Raw genomic sequence first — 17368 nt, 5'->3', positions numbered from 1 at the left:
CTCATCTCACAGTCTTCACCACACATTTATGACAGAAAACTAATACACTGTAACTAAGGGAATGATTATATAAAGATAAAGACAATGATGATATTTAATCAGTATGCACAGCAATATACAAATGAATGGCAACAAGGTGTACTGAGGCAAAAATCATCCTAAAACTCAGGATAATAAATATGTCTTAATCGAGACGTCTAAATCTAAATCTACTTTAAAGTTAGTGATCTTGCCTGACGGATGCTTTGAAAGAGAAACACGGTAACCCTTCTTATAAAACACACACAAAATTAAAAGTTTCATGTGACTGAAAGGGTAAATGTGGGCTTTAAGATCCGACAGGTTTCTTTTATCCATCATCACCTTCTTATTTGCAACAGGACACAACAGTGGAGGATTTTCATCAGTAGCCACCCATTCAATCTTTAGACATTCATTCCTCTGTGAAGGAAGTGCAACTAGTATGATTCACACATGTTATTTATCTGGTCATCTTACGGTCTATTTCAATCAGTCACTTCAGAGAGGTAAACGTGAGCTGTCTTTTTGTAATTCTTCATATCATTCTTTCCTCAATGTCTCCGATTTAATATCAAGACTAGTAAAACATACATAGTTCTGATTGTCGAATAACATTTTTAAATGATGTAGTGTGGCCATATTGCAGAGAAATAACAATTTAACAACTGACTTTGATGTCGTCTCTCTTCAGCTCTCTAATTGGTCTCATTTGGACCCAAGGGAGTTGTGAAAAATGTTTGCAAGATTGACACCATGACAACAAATACATTCAACTGATGAGCACTTTTTCAGATAATACATTTTATCACAATGACTTAAGGAGGGCTTTCTGCTATTAAATAGCAACGTCTTAGTAAACATTCAAACCTAAAACCTACATATGTGTAGACACCCACTGACTCCTATTACTTTTTGTCTACAGGATGGTTACGATACAATCTACAGATATTCAATACTATTACAGACTTGTGTTGTAAATGTGACAAACTGAGCAATAAAGTTTTCACTCGGAGTGACCTTGTGTGTCTGCCATCATACCGACACAGGAAAAGTACGTAATAGTTCATTTGGCAAGTTATTTTTTCAATGTATTTATTTATTCTAGCGATAAGTTGAGCAATTAAACCTCTTAAAAAGTAGAATAGATTAAAAGTATTCCTCTGAGCGGCTGAGTCGTCAGCACTATTCAGTCCAGCAGGCTGATGACTTGAGTTCACATCTCCAGGTCCATCAGTGGCTGTTGAAGTATCAGCCAAGCATAACTGTATGTTTTTGTTCCTTGTACACGACAGATCTGGTAGCTCAGCCGCTGTTGACCGCTGCCAGTGAAAATGAATTCACTCTGCTACTATGACAATAAATAAGATCAGCAGATACACTGCCAATGTCCCAGTGGAGTCCTAATGTGCCATCTATGAACCTTATATTCTATACAACGTAAAAACAAAATCCAAAGGTTAAAAAATATACAATTTAAACATACATAAAAGTATAAATAAAGCAATTAATCCACGCTGCCCTGCAGGACACACAGTCCAGCCACCAGAACCTAGCTGGTGCACAGATAAAATAAAGTTCTCTTCCTCTCAACTGCTCAGTTTGTCCATCACCGCTCTCTCCGGGCCGTCACGCCTGGCTTCCCTGCTCCCACGCCATGGCTGTAAAGTCCATGTCTGTGAGCGTGACAGTGAACGGAGCCTCTACTCTCTCGGCCTCCATGTGCTCCTGTGCTCCGGCAGCAATGTTCGCGTTGTTTACCCTCCAGGAGTTTAGAGGTCGAATTGATTTCTGGAAACGCTGCAAAAAAAAAAAAAGAAAAAAAAGGAGGAGACCGTCATCAACCCTCACAATGTTATATCTTTAAACAGATGCAGCAGTGACAGCCTGTTCGAGCTGCGCAGGTGGTGTGGAAGGAGGTGTAACCTGACCTCACAGTGCTGGTGATACTGACCTCTTTCAGTGTTCCAGTTTCCTTGCTGATGGCCACAATGGCCCAGATGAGGATCTGTAAACAGCAGGTCGCACCTATGCACACGCCCAGCGCCTTGCCCCACCGTGGATACACATAGGAGCCGTAGTGGAGCGATGTGTTGTACATCTCAATGAAGATGTAGGTCAGGATGAACTACAGCCGCAAGGGGGAAATGCAGAGTGAGAAGAGGCTACAGGGGGGGAAGTCAGATTGAATGTCAGTTTCCACTTTTCAATTATTCACAACTGTGGTGGTTGAAGTTTTCAGCACAGCTGGCTTTGTTTCGAACACGGATGTCACTTCCAATGGTAATTGAGCTATCATCTTTGTTCACCCTCAGTTCAGGAACTCTTCGGTCATTTAATGTGATATTTTTACCTCACTGGAACAGCACAGTGTCTCTGCCCTCGTCAAATTACCCTCAGACTGAAAGTGCAACTATTCACGACGACAAAAGGTGACATTAGACAAGCAGCCTTTCTGTAAATGATGATTCTGCTTATGGTCAGAGGCAGAAATAATAGAGAAAATGACGCAACAGGGATTTGTAACTGATACATACAAATGATACTGTAAGGCTTTAATATGAGCTTTAACTCAGCACAAATATGAAGGTCATTACATGGACACAGACATGAATCTTGACTACAACTGTTCATACTTTATTTTAAGTGACTCTCTAATTGACTTATCAGGTAATAAACTGACGTCCCTGATCCATGTACCAACAGATCAAATGTTTGTCTCATACATTGTAATTTAATGCATCTTTGTGTAGTTTTTGCTATTATAATAAGAAGTGCTGTTTGGTTTGCCTTACAAGTAATACCATCACCACTACTAATATTAATAATAACAATAATATTAGGAATAATAATCAAGAACAAGAGCTCTGGTATTGTCGTCAGCATCAGTGAAAATCCAAATGCAGGTTTCGGTGCATCTCTACTCTCTAGCCTCCGTCATTTGAAGAGGATTTGAGAAACAACAACAAACTCTTGCGAAATCAAATAAATGTGAGAACTGCTAAGAACTAAATGGAGGAACAAGGTCATGAACCAAAATGTTAGACCACTTAAAAATCCACATACTGTACTCCACTGTCATGAAAACAATGCATTTGACTCTAATGAACTGGAACAACCGGCCCTAGCGATATAGCCGAAACATACATTCTCTTTAATTCCTTTAATCAACATCATTGCATTTTTATTTTGAGAAAAGATGACAGACACAATAATAAATATATAACACATATTCTGAAAAGCAAAGCTAGGGATCACCAGTGCTAATGTCACATTGTACCCGTATCTACTAGAATATTGACATTTATACTCATTTGTTTACTCACCAGCAGAAGAAATGGAGTGCAGAACACCCAGCATGCTTTGAAGTAAAGCAGCACTTTGCCGCACCAGGGAGGGCAGTGGGAGATCATGTCAAGAATGTCCTGACAAAACTGGTTGACTCCTAAAAGAGCAGTTCATTAAAAAAGCATATAAGGAACAAGCAAGATCATCGGGACAACAGGGCATAGCAAAAAAACTGTTCGACATCTTCGTATTCGTAGAATAGACACTGGATTTGATATAGACTTCACCACATGGCGGGTCAAGGAATGATGTGATGCTAAGAGGTTTCATGTGAGGGTGAAGGGTGTGAGATGGGCTACCATAGAAGAAGGAGATGCCAATGCACATGAAGAGGGTGATGATGATGAGGCCGAAACTAGTGCTGAAGGAGTCAATGAGAGTGAACCAGTAAATCCCACCCTATAAGGACACAGACGGCACAGGGAATGAGATCATGTGAGCGCAGACGAGATGCAATCTGTCAGCCGTGCCCCTCGCTCGCTCGCTAAAAAAAAAAAAAAAAACCACACTCACGTCAGTCACTAACAGGAGACCCATCAGGTAGAAGCAGAAACACAGAGCACCCAGGAACATGGCCTTGTGCAGCGGGTTCAGTCTGAGGTGCGGAAACTCATCCAGCACAGCCGTAGTGATGCCCTCCATGTTGCCAAACTGTGAGGCAGCAGGGTAAAGGGTATTAATAAAAGGCAGACATGAGCATCTTTATTTCGGCTCATATCTTTGTGTGATGTGTGTGACCTTACCAGCGTATCAATCCCCAGCATAAAGAGCATGAGGAAGAACATAATGGACCAGAACATTGAGCCTGGCAGCAGAGCGAGGGCCTCTGGGTAAGCGACGAAGGCCAACCCAGGACCTGAAGGAATAAAGGAATACATCAAGACCAGGAAGGCACATAAGTAAATGGAACATAATTTGTTTTCAGAAGCAAATATTCTTAATTGAAGAAGATCCACAGGATTACCACACAGACTGAGCTCAGTAAAACTACCTGTATCCGCCACCTCTGCGACAGGCACTCCCTTCTTCCACGCCATGTGGCCCAGGATTGAGAATATGGCAAATCCTGCGAAGAAGCTGGTGGAGCAGTTTCCTGTGGTGATGATCAAAGTGTCCCTGAAATCCAAAGAACCGTGATCAAAAAAACTGAACCCATCGCGGCTGCAACACGACAGGGCCAACGTTACAGCGGAGCGGAAAAACTCACCTGATGACGTTGTTGTCGAACTTATTGTAAGAGGCCATGGAGAGAAGCCCTCCGACGCCAATACCTAAGGAGTAGAAGATCTGAGAGGCTGCGTCGTTCCACACCTGAAAAAAACAGACATAAATATGCTTAAAACGAGGAAAATATCCTCACACACTCCTCAGCTTGTAAAGTGCGCCATCAGAAGTACCTGTGCGTTAGCTAATCGGCCCCAGTCTGGTGTGAGGTAGAAGGCGATGCCCTGCAGCGAGCCCTCCAGTGTGGCTCCTCTGATGACCAGGACAACGAGCACAAAGTACGGGAAGGTAGCTGTTACATAAACCACCTGAAATCACAGAACACACAAACGTTATGTTTGGCAGGAACGGGCAGGTTTGTATGTGTGTGTGTGTGTGTGTGTGTGTGTGTGTGTGTGTCTGTTCTGCGAGAGCCGACAATAACAACATTGTGTTGGTTCACCTTGCCAGAGCTGCGGATGCCCTTGAGCATGCAAAGGAAGATGACGATCCAGGCAGCCAGGAGGCACAGGGCCAGGGGCCATCGGACAGGGCCCGGGTTGTGAAGGCCCTCGCTGTGCACTACACCCAGCACACGCTCACTACAAGACACACGAGCCAAAGACGTATTTTTAGTCCAACAGAGCAGCTCTAAAGTACAACAACAATCAATAACATTTTGTACGAAGCCCATATCGACAATCTACTGGCATAATGTGCTGTAACACAGACAGTACGTTATGCATCATAAGAGCTGCTGTAAGCCATCATAATGTAAAATACACAGTATAATGTAACATGAAACGTATAAGCAGTCAAAGCACATTACATATATGATCACAATATTTTACAACATCGAGCGTCATAAATGCTTGGGACTGCTCAATCCATTTTTGCATAAAAGGGTCATAAAGCCTTATGAACACAGAGCTCTGAAGCATGTGGTTGGTTCGATGCCATAATGCCTCCACAAATAGCTCGACTGAAACATAAAGGATAAAATAACAGTAAATACGTCAGTCAGCAGAGGGAAGTGAGGAGGGGAAGTTTCCACAGGGCGAGTGGGCAGCGTTCGATGCAGAAATGTGCTCCATCGATGCCTCTGAACGCCCGCCACACCTTTGTCTGAGAGTATGCTTTTGTGATAGGGTCAACAAACACATCTAAGCGAGATGTTGTGTCTTGCTTGAGTCCTTCAGTTTGTTTGCTGTGTGTCAACAAACCGTTACCATTACCCCAAAGAAAGCAGACGGTGTGCTGTCATCGCGGCCTCGCGCCTAACCAAAACAACCTTTTCATCACGTCCATGACGCCGTTTCAAACTTTCATGCAAAATGTATCCAGAGAACGGAGGAGAATTGGGGGAAGTTATCTTAAAGCATTGTATTTATAACGCCTGAACATCATAATGATGCAGGTGTGATATTTCAGGAAGTCCTCGGCCACGTTTACTGAAAAGGTAATAATTTAACCAGCTTGAGGTGGCCAGTCATTGTTCATAATATTTGTCTTTGTTGAAGGAGTGGTCACATGTGTGATATTTCATAACACTTATTACCGACATGGACAAAACAGGAGTATAAAAAAGTTGCATTGGAGACGTACAGGGGATATTTTACAGTTTATGACTGATTTTACTTACTTCCAGAAAATCTCTGTGGGGCTGAGGAGTTTGCCGGTGGAGCTGTTGCCGGTTGTGCCGTTACCACAGAGACCTGCATTGGCAATGGCATCGCAGGACCAGGGCAGAGGGCTCTGGAAGGAGCTGCCCAGGTAGTAAAACGTCCACGCTATGATGACGTTGTAGTAGAGACACACCAGCGTGGACACACACAGCATCCCGATGCCAATACCTGTGGGAGGAGACGCAACCTTAAGACTTCAGGTACAATGTTATTATTGTGTACGGATGCTGTGCGAGATATCAGCTGGTACATTTTAATATGCAGATAGCTAGGAAGCCTAGCATTCAAGACACTTAAAGGGACAGTTCACCACCTAGGCTGTGTTAGTGGGAGTTGCTGAGTTTTGGAGACATGCACTGTAGAGATGTCCTCTCTCCAATATACTGGAGCTAGATGGCACCGGGCTTGTGATGCTTCAAAGGCCAAAAAAAAAAATACATCTGAAACACTCAACAGCAAAGTCTCTTTCCCGAAATCATGACCAAGTTACTCAAGACAGTCCACAGACCTTTTAGACGCCATTAATATTTACATCCTGGGCTGTCACAAACATTGAGCGTCTTGTCCATGAGTAGGCGTGCACGTCGTTCTGCGCAGTGATATAATTCAATACAACATAAACTGTATTACTCTGTTTATGCTGTTCAGTGCAGCCGGGAATGCGCAGATTTGTACATTGGGGAGATTAAACAACCTTTCTTTTAACGAATGGCACAGCACAGGAGGGACCAACTCCTCAGGTCAAGACTGCTGTCCACTTACATCTAAAGGAGACAAAACAATCATTTGAGGACAAAAGTGTAAACATCAAACGGTTTGAAAGAGGACTAAAAGAATTCAACTCTGTCAAACTGGAACGGCCGTCTTTGAACAGAGGAGGTGGCCTGCCACGTTTCTTACTGAGCTCCCTCCCCAGACAGCTCAACAACCATTCACACCTGGGCTCACCTACCCTTAAAAATCCCACACGAAGGCCGGTGGAGTCAATGACCCACAAGTGGCCCTAATGACTCTGAAACTCAGAACTCACACGTGTCCTTAACGACTAGAAGCTGTTCATTTCATCTTATAACACTCGAAACTCTCTTGCCCTCGCTGAGAACTCGCTTCTGACGATTCCAATTTTAAAGTGGCCGAGCATTTACGACAAAACCTGCTTTTCTGGCTCCATTTTTGGCTGTAAGAAAGTGCCCGCAGGTTTCCCCATCAGAGTTTATATTTAGAAACCGACGCGCAGAGCTCTCAGGAATGCTTAGCGTTGACTTGTAGCGGCGTACAGTGTATGCATGACGTACAGTGGTGATGTGGCACACCGGTGTGAGTCAGCCAGTTGTTGTCCTGTACTCTGAAGTGGAGTGACTGGTGACATTTTTGGTGTCAACCTCGCGGATCCTGCTGATCCTCAAATCATGACGTGTGGCTCAAACTGGATGCTCCGGATTGCTGAAGAACTACTACATAACCGTGATATCATCTCACACCATATAGCTAATTAACATTCAGCATCAAGCCACGTTAAAGCGCCATACTGACATAATTATTAGCTGTGTGTCTCTGAATTCTTGTGTGTGTAATTACCGGCCTAAAAAGAGCATGACACAGGGGGGCATTACCTTTGAGCAGGGGGCAACATTTCCACACGGTGATGGGGCCGGCCGCTCCGTACTGGCCTAAACTCAGCTCCATGAGGAAGAGCGGAACCCCCGTGAAGAACAGCATGATGAAGTAAGGGATGAGGAACACACCTGCGGAGATCAAACAGTTGGTGAAGGGTGGTGTGAGGGGACAAAAACCAGTGAAAGGACTTGTTTTGTGTGGGTGGAACGGCCTGTAGAAGCAGGCTAACGTCTGTGCAGGTGGCAGCTTTACGGACAAACGTTACTCCGCTTTACACACAGTGAGTCAAGCGCCAACATGTTTGATATCGGATGCATAGCACGTGAGGCTGGGTTAGAAAGGCAAAGACGGTATGTGTGCTGTGTAATCAAGGAAAACTGTCTCTGCTTATGGGATTAGTGGATGCTTTGTTTTCGACTCCCAGTGCCAAAGGCATGCCGAGGATAGCTCTGGACTGTGTGTGCAAATAAGCCGGCATGATTAGGAAGAAGGCGCGCACCCATGGGCAGGGCGAGGAGTGCCTCTTGCCCAAACGGGTGTGACAAATCACTAGAGACACACACGCCGAGGCATTTTAAGCGCTGGAGATTTCAGAGGGGAACGGACATGCCGGCAGACCGCTCACCTCCTCCGTTGCGATAACAAAGGTAGGGGAATCGCCACACGTTCCCCAGTCCCACGCAGTACCCGATGCAGGAGAGCAGGAACTCGTACTTCCCTCCCCACTGCTCCCTCGGGATGATCTGGGTCGGAGTGGGCGCAGGACTCGGGGGTCGAGATTCAAGCTGGGGTGCAGGTGTAGCCGTCGCGGTGTGGCCATTTTGAGCGACACTGTGGCCGTTCAAGTGTACCGAATTCTAGAAAGAAAAAAAAAAACACAAAATCACATTTTTGAGACAGTGAAATGAGAGTCAGAGAGTCAGAGAGGCGAGCTCTTTGCTTTTTGTTAGATAAAGTTGATTCTCTGACTAAATCTTTGATGAAGCTTACGGTCACCAAGTCACGATGTGTTCAAACCACCAAGCAGACTTCCTCTTCCTTCCTGCAGGTCATCCATCTCTAAACATGAGAGGAACTATTTTCTCATGTCAGGTAGCAGAGAGGAAGTCTGATTCAGATAACAGCAGGGCTTCTGCTTTAGATACTGCTGATGTCATTGTTATGCGTTTAGAGATAGATAATTGATCAGTCATTCTAATGTCATAAACACAATAAGCCTGGTTTGGTTAAAATGACGCCCCGGTCTTATGTCAACTATAAACTCTTTCAGATTTCTTGCATCTCTAGGTTTAACATGCATGAAGAGAATATATGTTCTGTGGCACTTTGAGACATCAGTGTCTGATACAGGAAGTTGAGGCACAACAGAGGAATATGTCAGACCGGCTGCAGCACTCAGGGAAACAAGTGTGGTTGCAACTGCTGTGGCAGACAAAAAACTATTACTGCAGAACCTAATACCTCAGATGAGCCGACGCACACAGTATAACTGTCAACCCTCAATAACACAGCAACCCTTGAACCAAGAGGACCGGTACGAATGAATGAATCGTATCAAAGGCTGCGCTGCGAGTTTACTTTTAATGTAGTGCACTTGCAGCATTTGTAAAATGAATAATACAAGGAAACCTTACATCTCTACCCATTAATGATCATTGTCAATATCAGCTGTCGGCAGTAAAATCCCCCTGTTATTGTCTTTTCCATTTATCTAACCAGAAAAGAGCTGTGGTGAGATGAGAAAGATCTCTGCAGCATCACTCGCAGCTTAACAATCATACATATACTGTATAACTAAGACTATCATTAAAATAACCAGCAGATCTCCACAATTGAGTTGCTGGAATTAATGTTAGCTGCAGCAATGAGTCAGTTATTTGTTGAAGATTACTTTTTTGATGAATCGATAAATCAACTCACTTCACTTCTAAATGCTCTATTGCTGAAAATAAGACTACTGGACTTCATTTACATTTACATTTAGGGCATTTAGCAGATCAAAGTTCAAAATTAGTCCTGAATATGGTAGAAAACGTCATCATGGCGTGAAGCTACACCCTGGGCAGGATGTAAGCATGTTTAAAGTTTCACATACATGTGAAAAAAACATTTTTTCATTTCAAATGAATGGAAAACAAAATATAAAAGCTCAAATATCTATTCAACTAAAGTAATGAGTATGATAATAATCATCATCATGTGGCATTTAAGTAATTGTGTTTGTTTTCCAAATATCAAATTGTGTATACAGGAGGGGCCCCTGCAGTAATGTGTCCATTCACTACCTGACCCTGGCTTCACCTCTAATCATCTTTAAAGCCTTGATACTGTTACAGAAACAACTGAATGTGACATCATGACAGCGGCTGAATGCAGTTTTGTGTATGTGGCGCTGAGCCCTGAGAAAGGTCCCATGTGTTGGTGAGGACACTGGTTTTATCTCGCCCTGTGCTGTGTGCAGAGAGTGGTGGAGGCAGCTGAGGGCTGCGGAGAGGAGACAGTAATGTGGACGGACAGGTTGGACGACTTTCATCTCAAGACATTCTATCTCTGCTGCCTCCACCTCCGGCAGCCCCCGGAAGCTGAAAGTAAATCTATCATAAAAAGTGTCCCACGTTGGTTTCAGAGTTTTAAACCGGCACTGACTGTGTGTTTTGTTGTGAACAACAAACCTCGGCTCCTACCTGCCCTGTGCTCGCTCTGGGTTCAGCGGGGCTCCCGGGTGCCGCTTTGCCGCTTTCGTCGTGCATTTCCCCGGCGCGGCGCGGCGCAGGTGCTGCTGCTGCTGCTGCTTCACTGCTGTGTCCGTCGCTCGTTAATCCACATTTTACTCGGTACAGTCCGGTTGAAGGTTCACCTCGGTGGTGTCGTGTTTTTTAGGGTTGCGGTTGAAGAAAAAAAAAAGTACAGCCGGCGTTTACCGAGGAGACATCTGCGATGACGATAAGGAAACTCGGCCGGTGGGCGGCGAGGTGAGATGGCAGGAGGCAGGGCGCAAGTGCAGCTCAGACACGGAGGAGGAGAAAGCACCTCCTCCACCTCCTCCTCCTCTTCACCTGGGCTTTGTTTAGTGTTTAGGGTTGGGTAACTACAGGAGGTTACACCTGGGATGGGTCATTTGATCACGCGTAGGATTAACTTCGTCAAACACCTTGTGGCCAGATTTGGCTTTTTTTTTTTCTTTTATGTTGAAAGGAACTCCAAGAGCTCTGCCTCGTCACGGCAGCAATGTAACTAAGTACTTTTACTCAAGTGTTTTCTGCGACGCCACTCCTTTTTCTTGGAGGCAAATATTGTATTTTTACTCCACTACATTTATCTGATTACGTTAGTTACTTTGCAGGATGCATGCAACAGCACATTCTTAAATAAATGTATTTAATCAGCAATAAGATAGCAACATAATAAAAACCTGAATCAGATATATCAGATGTACACACAAGAACAGTTACTTTATATAGTATATTTTTATTATATTTTTTTATTTAAATTGTTATTCTATTCATTTACAATATCTCCTTATTATTGTAGGCCAAATTATTTTTATTGTTTGGGACTTTCTCTTGTGCTGCTACTCATTTCCCTCTGCACTGCTGTGTTACCTGTGAATTTCTCCCATGGGGGATCAATAAAGGAACATCTTATCTTATCTTATAATCAGACTCGTAAATATTGAGTCCAATGATCCGTTGACCCAAAGTGTGCAGAAGGCTACAGTATAATATGTGTGTATTTTGACTTCTATTTCTACTTTTCATCATTAAGTACATTTAATGGCTGAACATTACATTTAATATGACATGCTTTAAGCTCTATTCCTTTGGGTGACTTTTACCAAAATATCATTTAACTTTTACTTTTACTCTAGTATGACAAATATACACCAAACAATTCAGCTTAATTTGAATATCAAACATATTTCACGAGTGTTTGATTATAACTATGTAGAGATCCATTTATCAGTTCAGTCATTCGGTATTGTATTGGCCTCTTTACACATTTGTTTTCCCGTCTGGAAGAAAGTGTTGATCAAATGTGACTGTTTTGGTCTAAAAAAAAGCGAACAATTAACGAATTTCATGAAGAAAAAAAAGTGTTTAAATGGAGTGTCATTGTGAATGATGGTGTGTCAACATCGGGGTCAGAATAAAGACTTCAGCCAATTCCCAAAGACATTACATAATTGAAGGTGTCAGTAGCACTTGATCTCTGGAGTTCGTTTGAGAAAGGAGGAGAATTTGAGGTTTCACATGGCTGTGAGGGAAGCTGTGAATCTTGTGTTAATCTGCCTGTGTGTGTGTGTGTGTGTGTGTGCGTGTGTGAGAGAGAGACACACACACAAAGAGACAGAAGTGAAACACGACCACACTTCTCAGCCGGACTTTCTCGGGTGTGTTTGCGTGACTCAGGTCTACATTTTGAGAGCGTTCAACCACAAACATTAAGCATTTAATATGAGAACCAAACAGCCGCACATGAAACAGCATCTCAAGCAAAATGAGCGCAAACTTGAGGCGACTGTCTCGATGTTGGTGGTGTCTTTTGTCTTTCTTAGTTGCAACTCATGGGCTCTTTAATCCACATAAGCCCTTGCTGCTTCTCTAAATCCATCCAATCTGTCGCGTGCCTATACTTAACAACCCCACTCAACAAACCGGGTCAAGAGATGCTACACTGAAGTTACACGGTTGCTGTTTGTGCAGAGCCAAATTCCTGCAATTGTGAACTCTTAATTTAGCCAAAGTTTGGTGTGATTCTTGCTCGGCAACATCCCCGTGATGGAGGGGTGAGGTGGAACAAGGCACATGAGCGCCTGAAGAAGTGAGAAGATTTGAGGACTTTCACAGAGGAAATGGACAGCGACTGGAGCCGGTATTTTCGCGATCAGCCATCGCCGCCTGGGGAGTATGACACGGACCCTCATCTTCTCTGCAGTGAGCTGAACAGCAACTCTGCGGGACCGGACGACGACTCGGATCCACTCTGCAGCATCTGGACGTACGCTGGGCAAGCACAAGCCAAGAGTTGTAACAGTCGGTCATTTGCCATGGATGCTAGAATAAGACTAGAAAGTTTGAAGTCGGGGTGTAATTCACCCGTGACGCCCCGTGCCAGGGACGGGAAGTTGTTCAACTATAACAGTCAAGACGACTCCTGGGACAGCGAGGAGTCGGAGGAGGAGGAGGAGGAGGAAGAGTCTGCTTTGGACTTGGTGGAGCTCCTTGACATGGAGGACGACGCGAGGGATGAAGAGAACTGGTAGGTCCGACTTTAGTAAGGGTGGGACAATGAGCAGGGGTCTGATTGTTTCTTGATGAATGAAGTGTTCCTCGCAGGTTGTACGAGTCTCGGAAGAAGCAGGAGATCGTGGAGAGAACTGGGTCTGCTCTCGGATGGTGTCGACACGTCCTGGATAACCCCAGTCCTGAAACGGAGGCGGCGTGTCGCTCGCTGATGAATAAGCTGGATCAAAGTAAGCAAGTGGCACAGAATCGCTCGAAACTCAGTCATCGTCTTCTCGCCATCAAGCTGGTGATAAAGTCAAATTAAGTTTCGCAGTCCAGAGTGTTACAGGAAAGCAATGATGCAGCGCTCTTCTGAGCAACTGATGTAGACGGGTACTTTTAAAATGTAACATAAACACAAAGTGGCTCCATACAGATCATCCAATGTGATCAGAGTCTCTGAAAGCCCCTAGATCCCAATTTGATTTGACGTTTACAGCCTGGGCATGTGGTTAAGCTCATGCATCCAGACGGGGTGCGCGCTAACCCTTTTAGCTGAGCAGCTGCGGGGAAGATTTCAGCTTTAGCGAGGGTGTGAATAAGGTCTTTACAAAGCAATTGGGGATCTCGCGGCCTTTCGGAGAACTTGGCTTGATGGCGACTGGATGACGACTTTTGGGTGAACTTACCCTTTAATCCGGCCAACTCTCTGTCTTGTCAGGATCCAGCAGCCACTTCTACAGACGTGCTGCAGTTTTCTATCGTGCTGGCGGTACGGCTGCGGGCTCCTCTGTGGACAAAGTATCTGTCCGAACGATACACAAGTTCTCTGACAGTGCAGGTAAGATAATCATGTTTTTCTATCGTACAAAACACCCTGAGAAATAAACCAGGACTCTCAGACTGATCGAGGAAAGAAAATCAAGAATCAAAAGGTAGAGGTTTTGCAATAAATCCATACAGCTGTCTTCAACATTATATTTTTGTAACATGCTCTGCACAGATGACTATGAGCAGAGCACCAGTGACTCTGTGACCACAACCTACAGGCTGCAGGACATCACAGACGTCCACATTATGGCTCGTTTGCAGGAAGCCAGTGAGTACAGAAGAGTGTTCCATGATGATTCAGTCTACACTGCACACTGAATGGAGGTTGCAATAACTCTGGTGCATATTTCTCAGGTTTAAGGCAGGACTTTGTCTCCACACCTGCCGCCGCTTCACCTTCACGGAGAGGCCCCGGGGCGAGACTAATGCTTCCATCTCACTTCAACACCGCTGCTGAAAATACTGATGACTTCACTCCAGGAAATCAAACTGAGGCGTCCTCTTCCTCTTGTTGGAAGCCTGGCCTGTCGTCACTGACCTCTTCCTCTTGTCAGTCCCCGACATCAGAAGCCAAGCGTGGCTTCCAGATTCCAAAGCTGGCCAGACTTCACCAGCAAGTCACCCAGTTCAAGCTGCTTAAGCTCGCTCAGAATCAAGGTGCACAAAGCTGATACAGCTCTCCACGTTGTCTGTGTCTTTTGGTCAGACAGCTGCAAACACTTTGTGTTCTATTTTCGGACAGACCTTGCTGTATTATTAGAGGCCTGAATAGGTGTGAAAGAGAGGACGAATGATTTTCTTGTGTGACTGTGTGAAAAAGAGAGAACCTTCTGTTCCTCAGTAGGAGAAAGATAATCAATATGAATGTCGCTCTGCTGATGAATCCACTTTCCAGTTGGATGATGTCAAGAGAAAAAATGTGCATAAAAAATAGGATTAGATATTTTTGAGAAACTTCATAAATGTGCAGTTGAATGTCTGTGTGTGAACTTTGGCCCCTCATGTGTTTTGCAGCAACGTCACCGGGCAGGACCAGGTCGCCCCTGCGGACCAGCCTCCGCTCTCTGCAGGCTGTCAGGAACAGCAGAAGTTTGGAGACGGACGAGTGCCAACCCGCCGACTCCCAAATCACTCAACCAGCATCAGGTATGGACTGCAGATTTATGTTTTCAACCCTTAAATGTGTCTCATTTAAGCATTTTCACCCTGCATTTCCCATCCGTCCAAGAAGTCCAAATTGGTCTGCAAACGTTACATGAAATGATAAAAAACGAAAAAACAAAACACTCCATTTTTTCTCTCTCAGGTGCGTCATCTGTCAGAAAGGGGTCAAGGTGCTGGTCTCCATTACTTTCCGTGAGAGACTCCTCAGACCGGATGTCCGCCGTGAAGAGAATGCAGAGGTCTCAGTCTGCCAGCCCCTGCAGGATCCCTCACCCTGCTAAAGGATACCTGTCTGTCCATGGACGTGTTTTTGCCTCACCTGACAGGTCGACCACGGTCGCTTGGGGCAGAAACGTATCATCCACACGAAGGTGAAAGGTGTCACCTTGTGGGTCCCTGACAGAACTAAACGAGATAGGGTAGATCTGAAAATACGTCATATGTTGAATTAACTTACTTGTATGGGTGCCTGTGGTATCATTGGAATAGCTTTAGACTGTGAAGGAATTAAAGTCTGTATCAGAATCCTTTATAGCACGGTATGTGGCTCTGGGTAGGGATCATGTTCCATCAGTTTCCATCTCGTGGGCTGTGATCTGAGTCATATTTGTCTGCAGTAGACTGAAGATAAAAGCGGCCGAATGTGAGGCAGGCACTGCTGTAGGAAGCACCTACAGAAACATCCTGCAGGGCTTGATTTGATATTACTATGACTTCCTGTGCTGTGAAATCAGACAGTAAAAACTCTGATAATACAGACGACTGTAATTCATAAGAACGTAGAAGTGTCAGGGGATCTTAGCCTGCTGTCTGGGTGAAACCACCAATCTGAGATGCCCTTAAAATCATGAAAGCGAAGAATTAGCAGCAATCAGTTTGTGCATGAGCTCAGCTACTTCTAAACACCGAACATGATACGCTTGGGTAGAGGTACTGACACGATGTGAGGCAACTAAACGTTCTTCATCACAGGTCAAAAAAGTGATTCATGTAGATTTCAGTGAACTTTGGTGCAGCTCATTTTGCAGAGAAGGCTGTTTTTCTGCAGAGCCGTTGCAACAGGAAGTGTGCAGGTGACCCTGGCACAATGCGACGCGTGCTTGTTACTAGAAACAGAGGTGTGGTTTTAGTGCGGTTTCTGTCGGGGAGCGCATTTTGCTGATTTTGCTGATGTTTCTGTGTTGACGACATGATGTGATCCAACAGACCCAAATGCACTGAGGTTTCAAATGATGTCCTCTTTTTATTCAAAGCTACCGAATACTCCTCAAATAGGGGATGATTTAAGGGGAACACTTTTGAATGAATGCATGAAGAGCAGGTCTAACAGATGTTGTAACTCCACTCATTAAGGTACATTTCTCTTATCGTGTTGCAGTTGCCTGTTCAATGCCGAGGTTTTTAACCCATCTTTGATTAATAGCAGATTGATCAAAAGTCATGTTTCTGCTCCGCTCTCCTTGATCTCGTCTGCTCTTTGTGCCTGAACGTGATTCATTAATACTCCACATGCAGCACACGCTCACTGTTAGGCAAGAAATTTACTGTGCAAATGTTTACACAGTGAATGGGTCGGTTGGTTCTAAGGTCGGGTGCAACACTATGTCATCAGTATTGAATAACTTTGGAAGAGACGTTTAATTGTCTGGATGCTGGAGGTTCAGTTTGGAGCTGGAAAACCCTCCAGAGTTCATATTCAAGACAGAACTCCAGACAAAATATTCTACATAAAGCATCACTACGTATAACTGAGGACAGCACTAGTGAAGAAATAGAGTTACAACTATTTGAACAACCTTCATGATGGCCACGTCAGATTCAAGTATCCACTACGACTGTTATTAAATTCTATGTTTAAGCTTTTTTCAATTTTAATCTTTGTCAATGTAATTTGGTTTCTGACCATTTCCTGTTATTTTCTACATTATTATTGGAAGAAAAAATATTTGAGATTGTCATACAAGTCTTTGGTTCATGTCATAGCCAACATGCTAAATGCCACAGCTCTAAAATAGGCTCATTTAAACACAATGCCGCCTTTATCGACATTGTCGTGTTTGACTTGTTTGTGGTGACATTTCAAAATGGCTGACAGGATTTTCCTCCAATGAAAACAAACCCAATCATAATTTACTGTTTATTTTGCTTGCCGAGTTGTTGTGCGTCTTTTGATTTGTGACCTCACCTGCACACAAAGCATATGTATTGATCATGTGTGAAATGAGAATGGAGGAGGAAGTAGAAATAAACAATACTAAATGATTAAAATGTGATGTT

At 44.1% G+C, this 17368-nt stretch overlaps 2 protein-coding genes across 3 annotated transcripts; one reads left to right on the top strand and one right to left on the bottom strand.

The window, feature by feature from the left end:
- Positions 1-76: 76 nt before the first annotated feature.
- slc6a7 (solute carrier family 6 member 7) lies at positions 77-10899 on the bottom strand. 2 transcript variants are annotated; one of them, XM_030436954.1, is made up of 14 exons: positions 10544-10899; positions 8497-8728; positions 7868-7999; positions 6212-6422; positions 5033-5171; positions 4764-4898; positions 4574-4677; positions 4358-4482; positions 4110-4222; positions 3880-4017; positions 3666-3765; positions 3345-3463; positions 1973-2146; positions 77-1818 (listed from the first exon to the last, which is right to left on the bottom strand). In XM_030436954.1, exons 1-14 carry the CDS (start codon positions 10619-10621, stop codon positions 1648-1650), a joined length of 1971 nt encoding a protein of 656 aa, XP_030292814.1. In that variant the 5' UTR covers positions 10622-10899; the 3' UTR covers positions 77-1647. The 2 variants fall into 2 exon arrangements, with proteins under 2 accessions (XP_030292814.1, XP_030292815.1); XM_030436955.1 differs by having other exon boundaries at positions 10556-10898.
- Positions 10900-12351: 1452 nt separating this feature from the next.
- On the top strand, positions 12352-17351 carry LOC115594245 (SLAIN motif-containing protein-like). Its single transcript, XM_030438186.1, has 7 exons — positions 12352-13130; positions 13208-13344; positions 13818-13937; positions 14100-14195; positions 14282-14584; positions 14942-15073; positions 15234-17351. The coding sequence occupies exons 1-7, from the start codon at positions 12724-12726 to the stop codon at positions 15464-15466; spliced, it is 1428 nt and encodes a 475-aa protein (XP_030294046.1). The 5' UTR covers positions 12352-12723; the 3' UTR covers positions 15467-17351.
- Positions 17352-17368: the final 17 nt, after the last annotated feature.

This window comes from Sparus aurata, chromosome 13 (genome assembly GCF_900880675.1).
Source record: "Sparus aurata chromosome 13, fSpaAur1.1, whole genome shotgun sequence".
Taxonomy (NCBI): Eukaryota; Metazoa; Chordata; class Actinopteri; order Spariformes; family Sparidae; genus Sparus; species Sparus aurata.
The sequence above is the reverse complement of the archived record's forward strand: the minus strand, read 5'-3'. Positions and strand labels throughout refer to the sequence as shown.

Bases quoted from the DNA above. Each gene is read 5' to 3' on its own strand.
- slc6a7 (XM_030436954.1), bottom strand. From the start codon at position 10,621: ATGCACGACGAAAGCGGCAAAGCGGCACCCGGGAGCCCCGCTGAACCC. The intron at 4,018-4,109 runs GTAAGGTCACAC...GCTGCCTCACAG, and splicing joins TGCTGGGGATTGATACGCTG to TTTGGCAACATGGAGGGCAT. The intron at 2,147-3,344 runs GTGAGTAAACAA...TTGCGGCTGTAG, and splicing joins GCACTCCATTTCTTCTGCTG to TTCATCCTGACCTACATCTT.
- LOC115594245 (XM_030438186.1), top strand. From the start codon at position 12,724: ATGGACAGCGACTGGAGCCGGTATTTTCGCGATCAGCCATCGCCGCCT. The intron at 13,345-13,817 runs GTAAGCAAGTGG...CTGTCTTGTCAG, and splicing joins GATGAATAAGCTGGATCAAA to GATCCAGCAGCCACTTCTAC. The intron at 15,074-15,233 runs GTATGGACTGCA...TTTCTCTCTCAG, and splicing joins AATCACTCAACCAGCATCAG to GTGCGTCATCTGTCAGAAAG.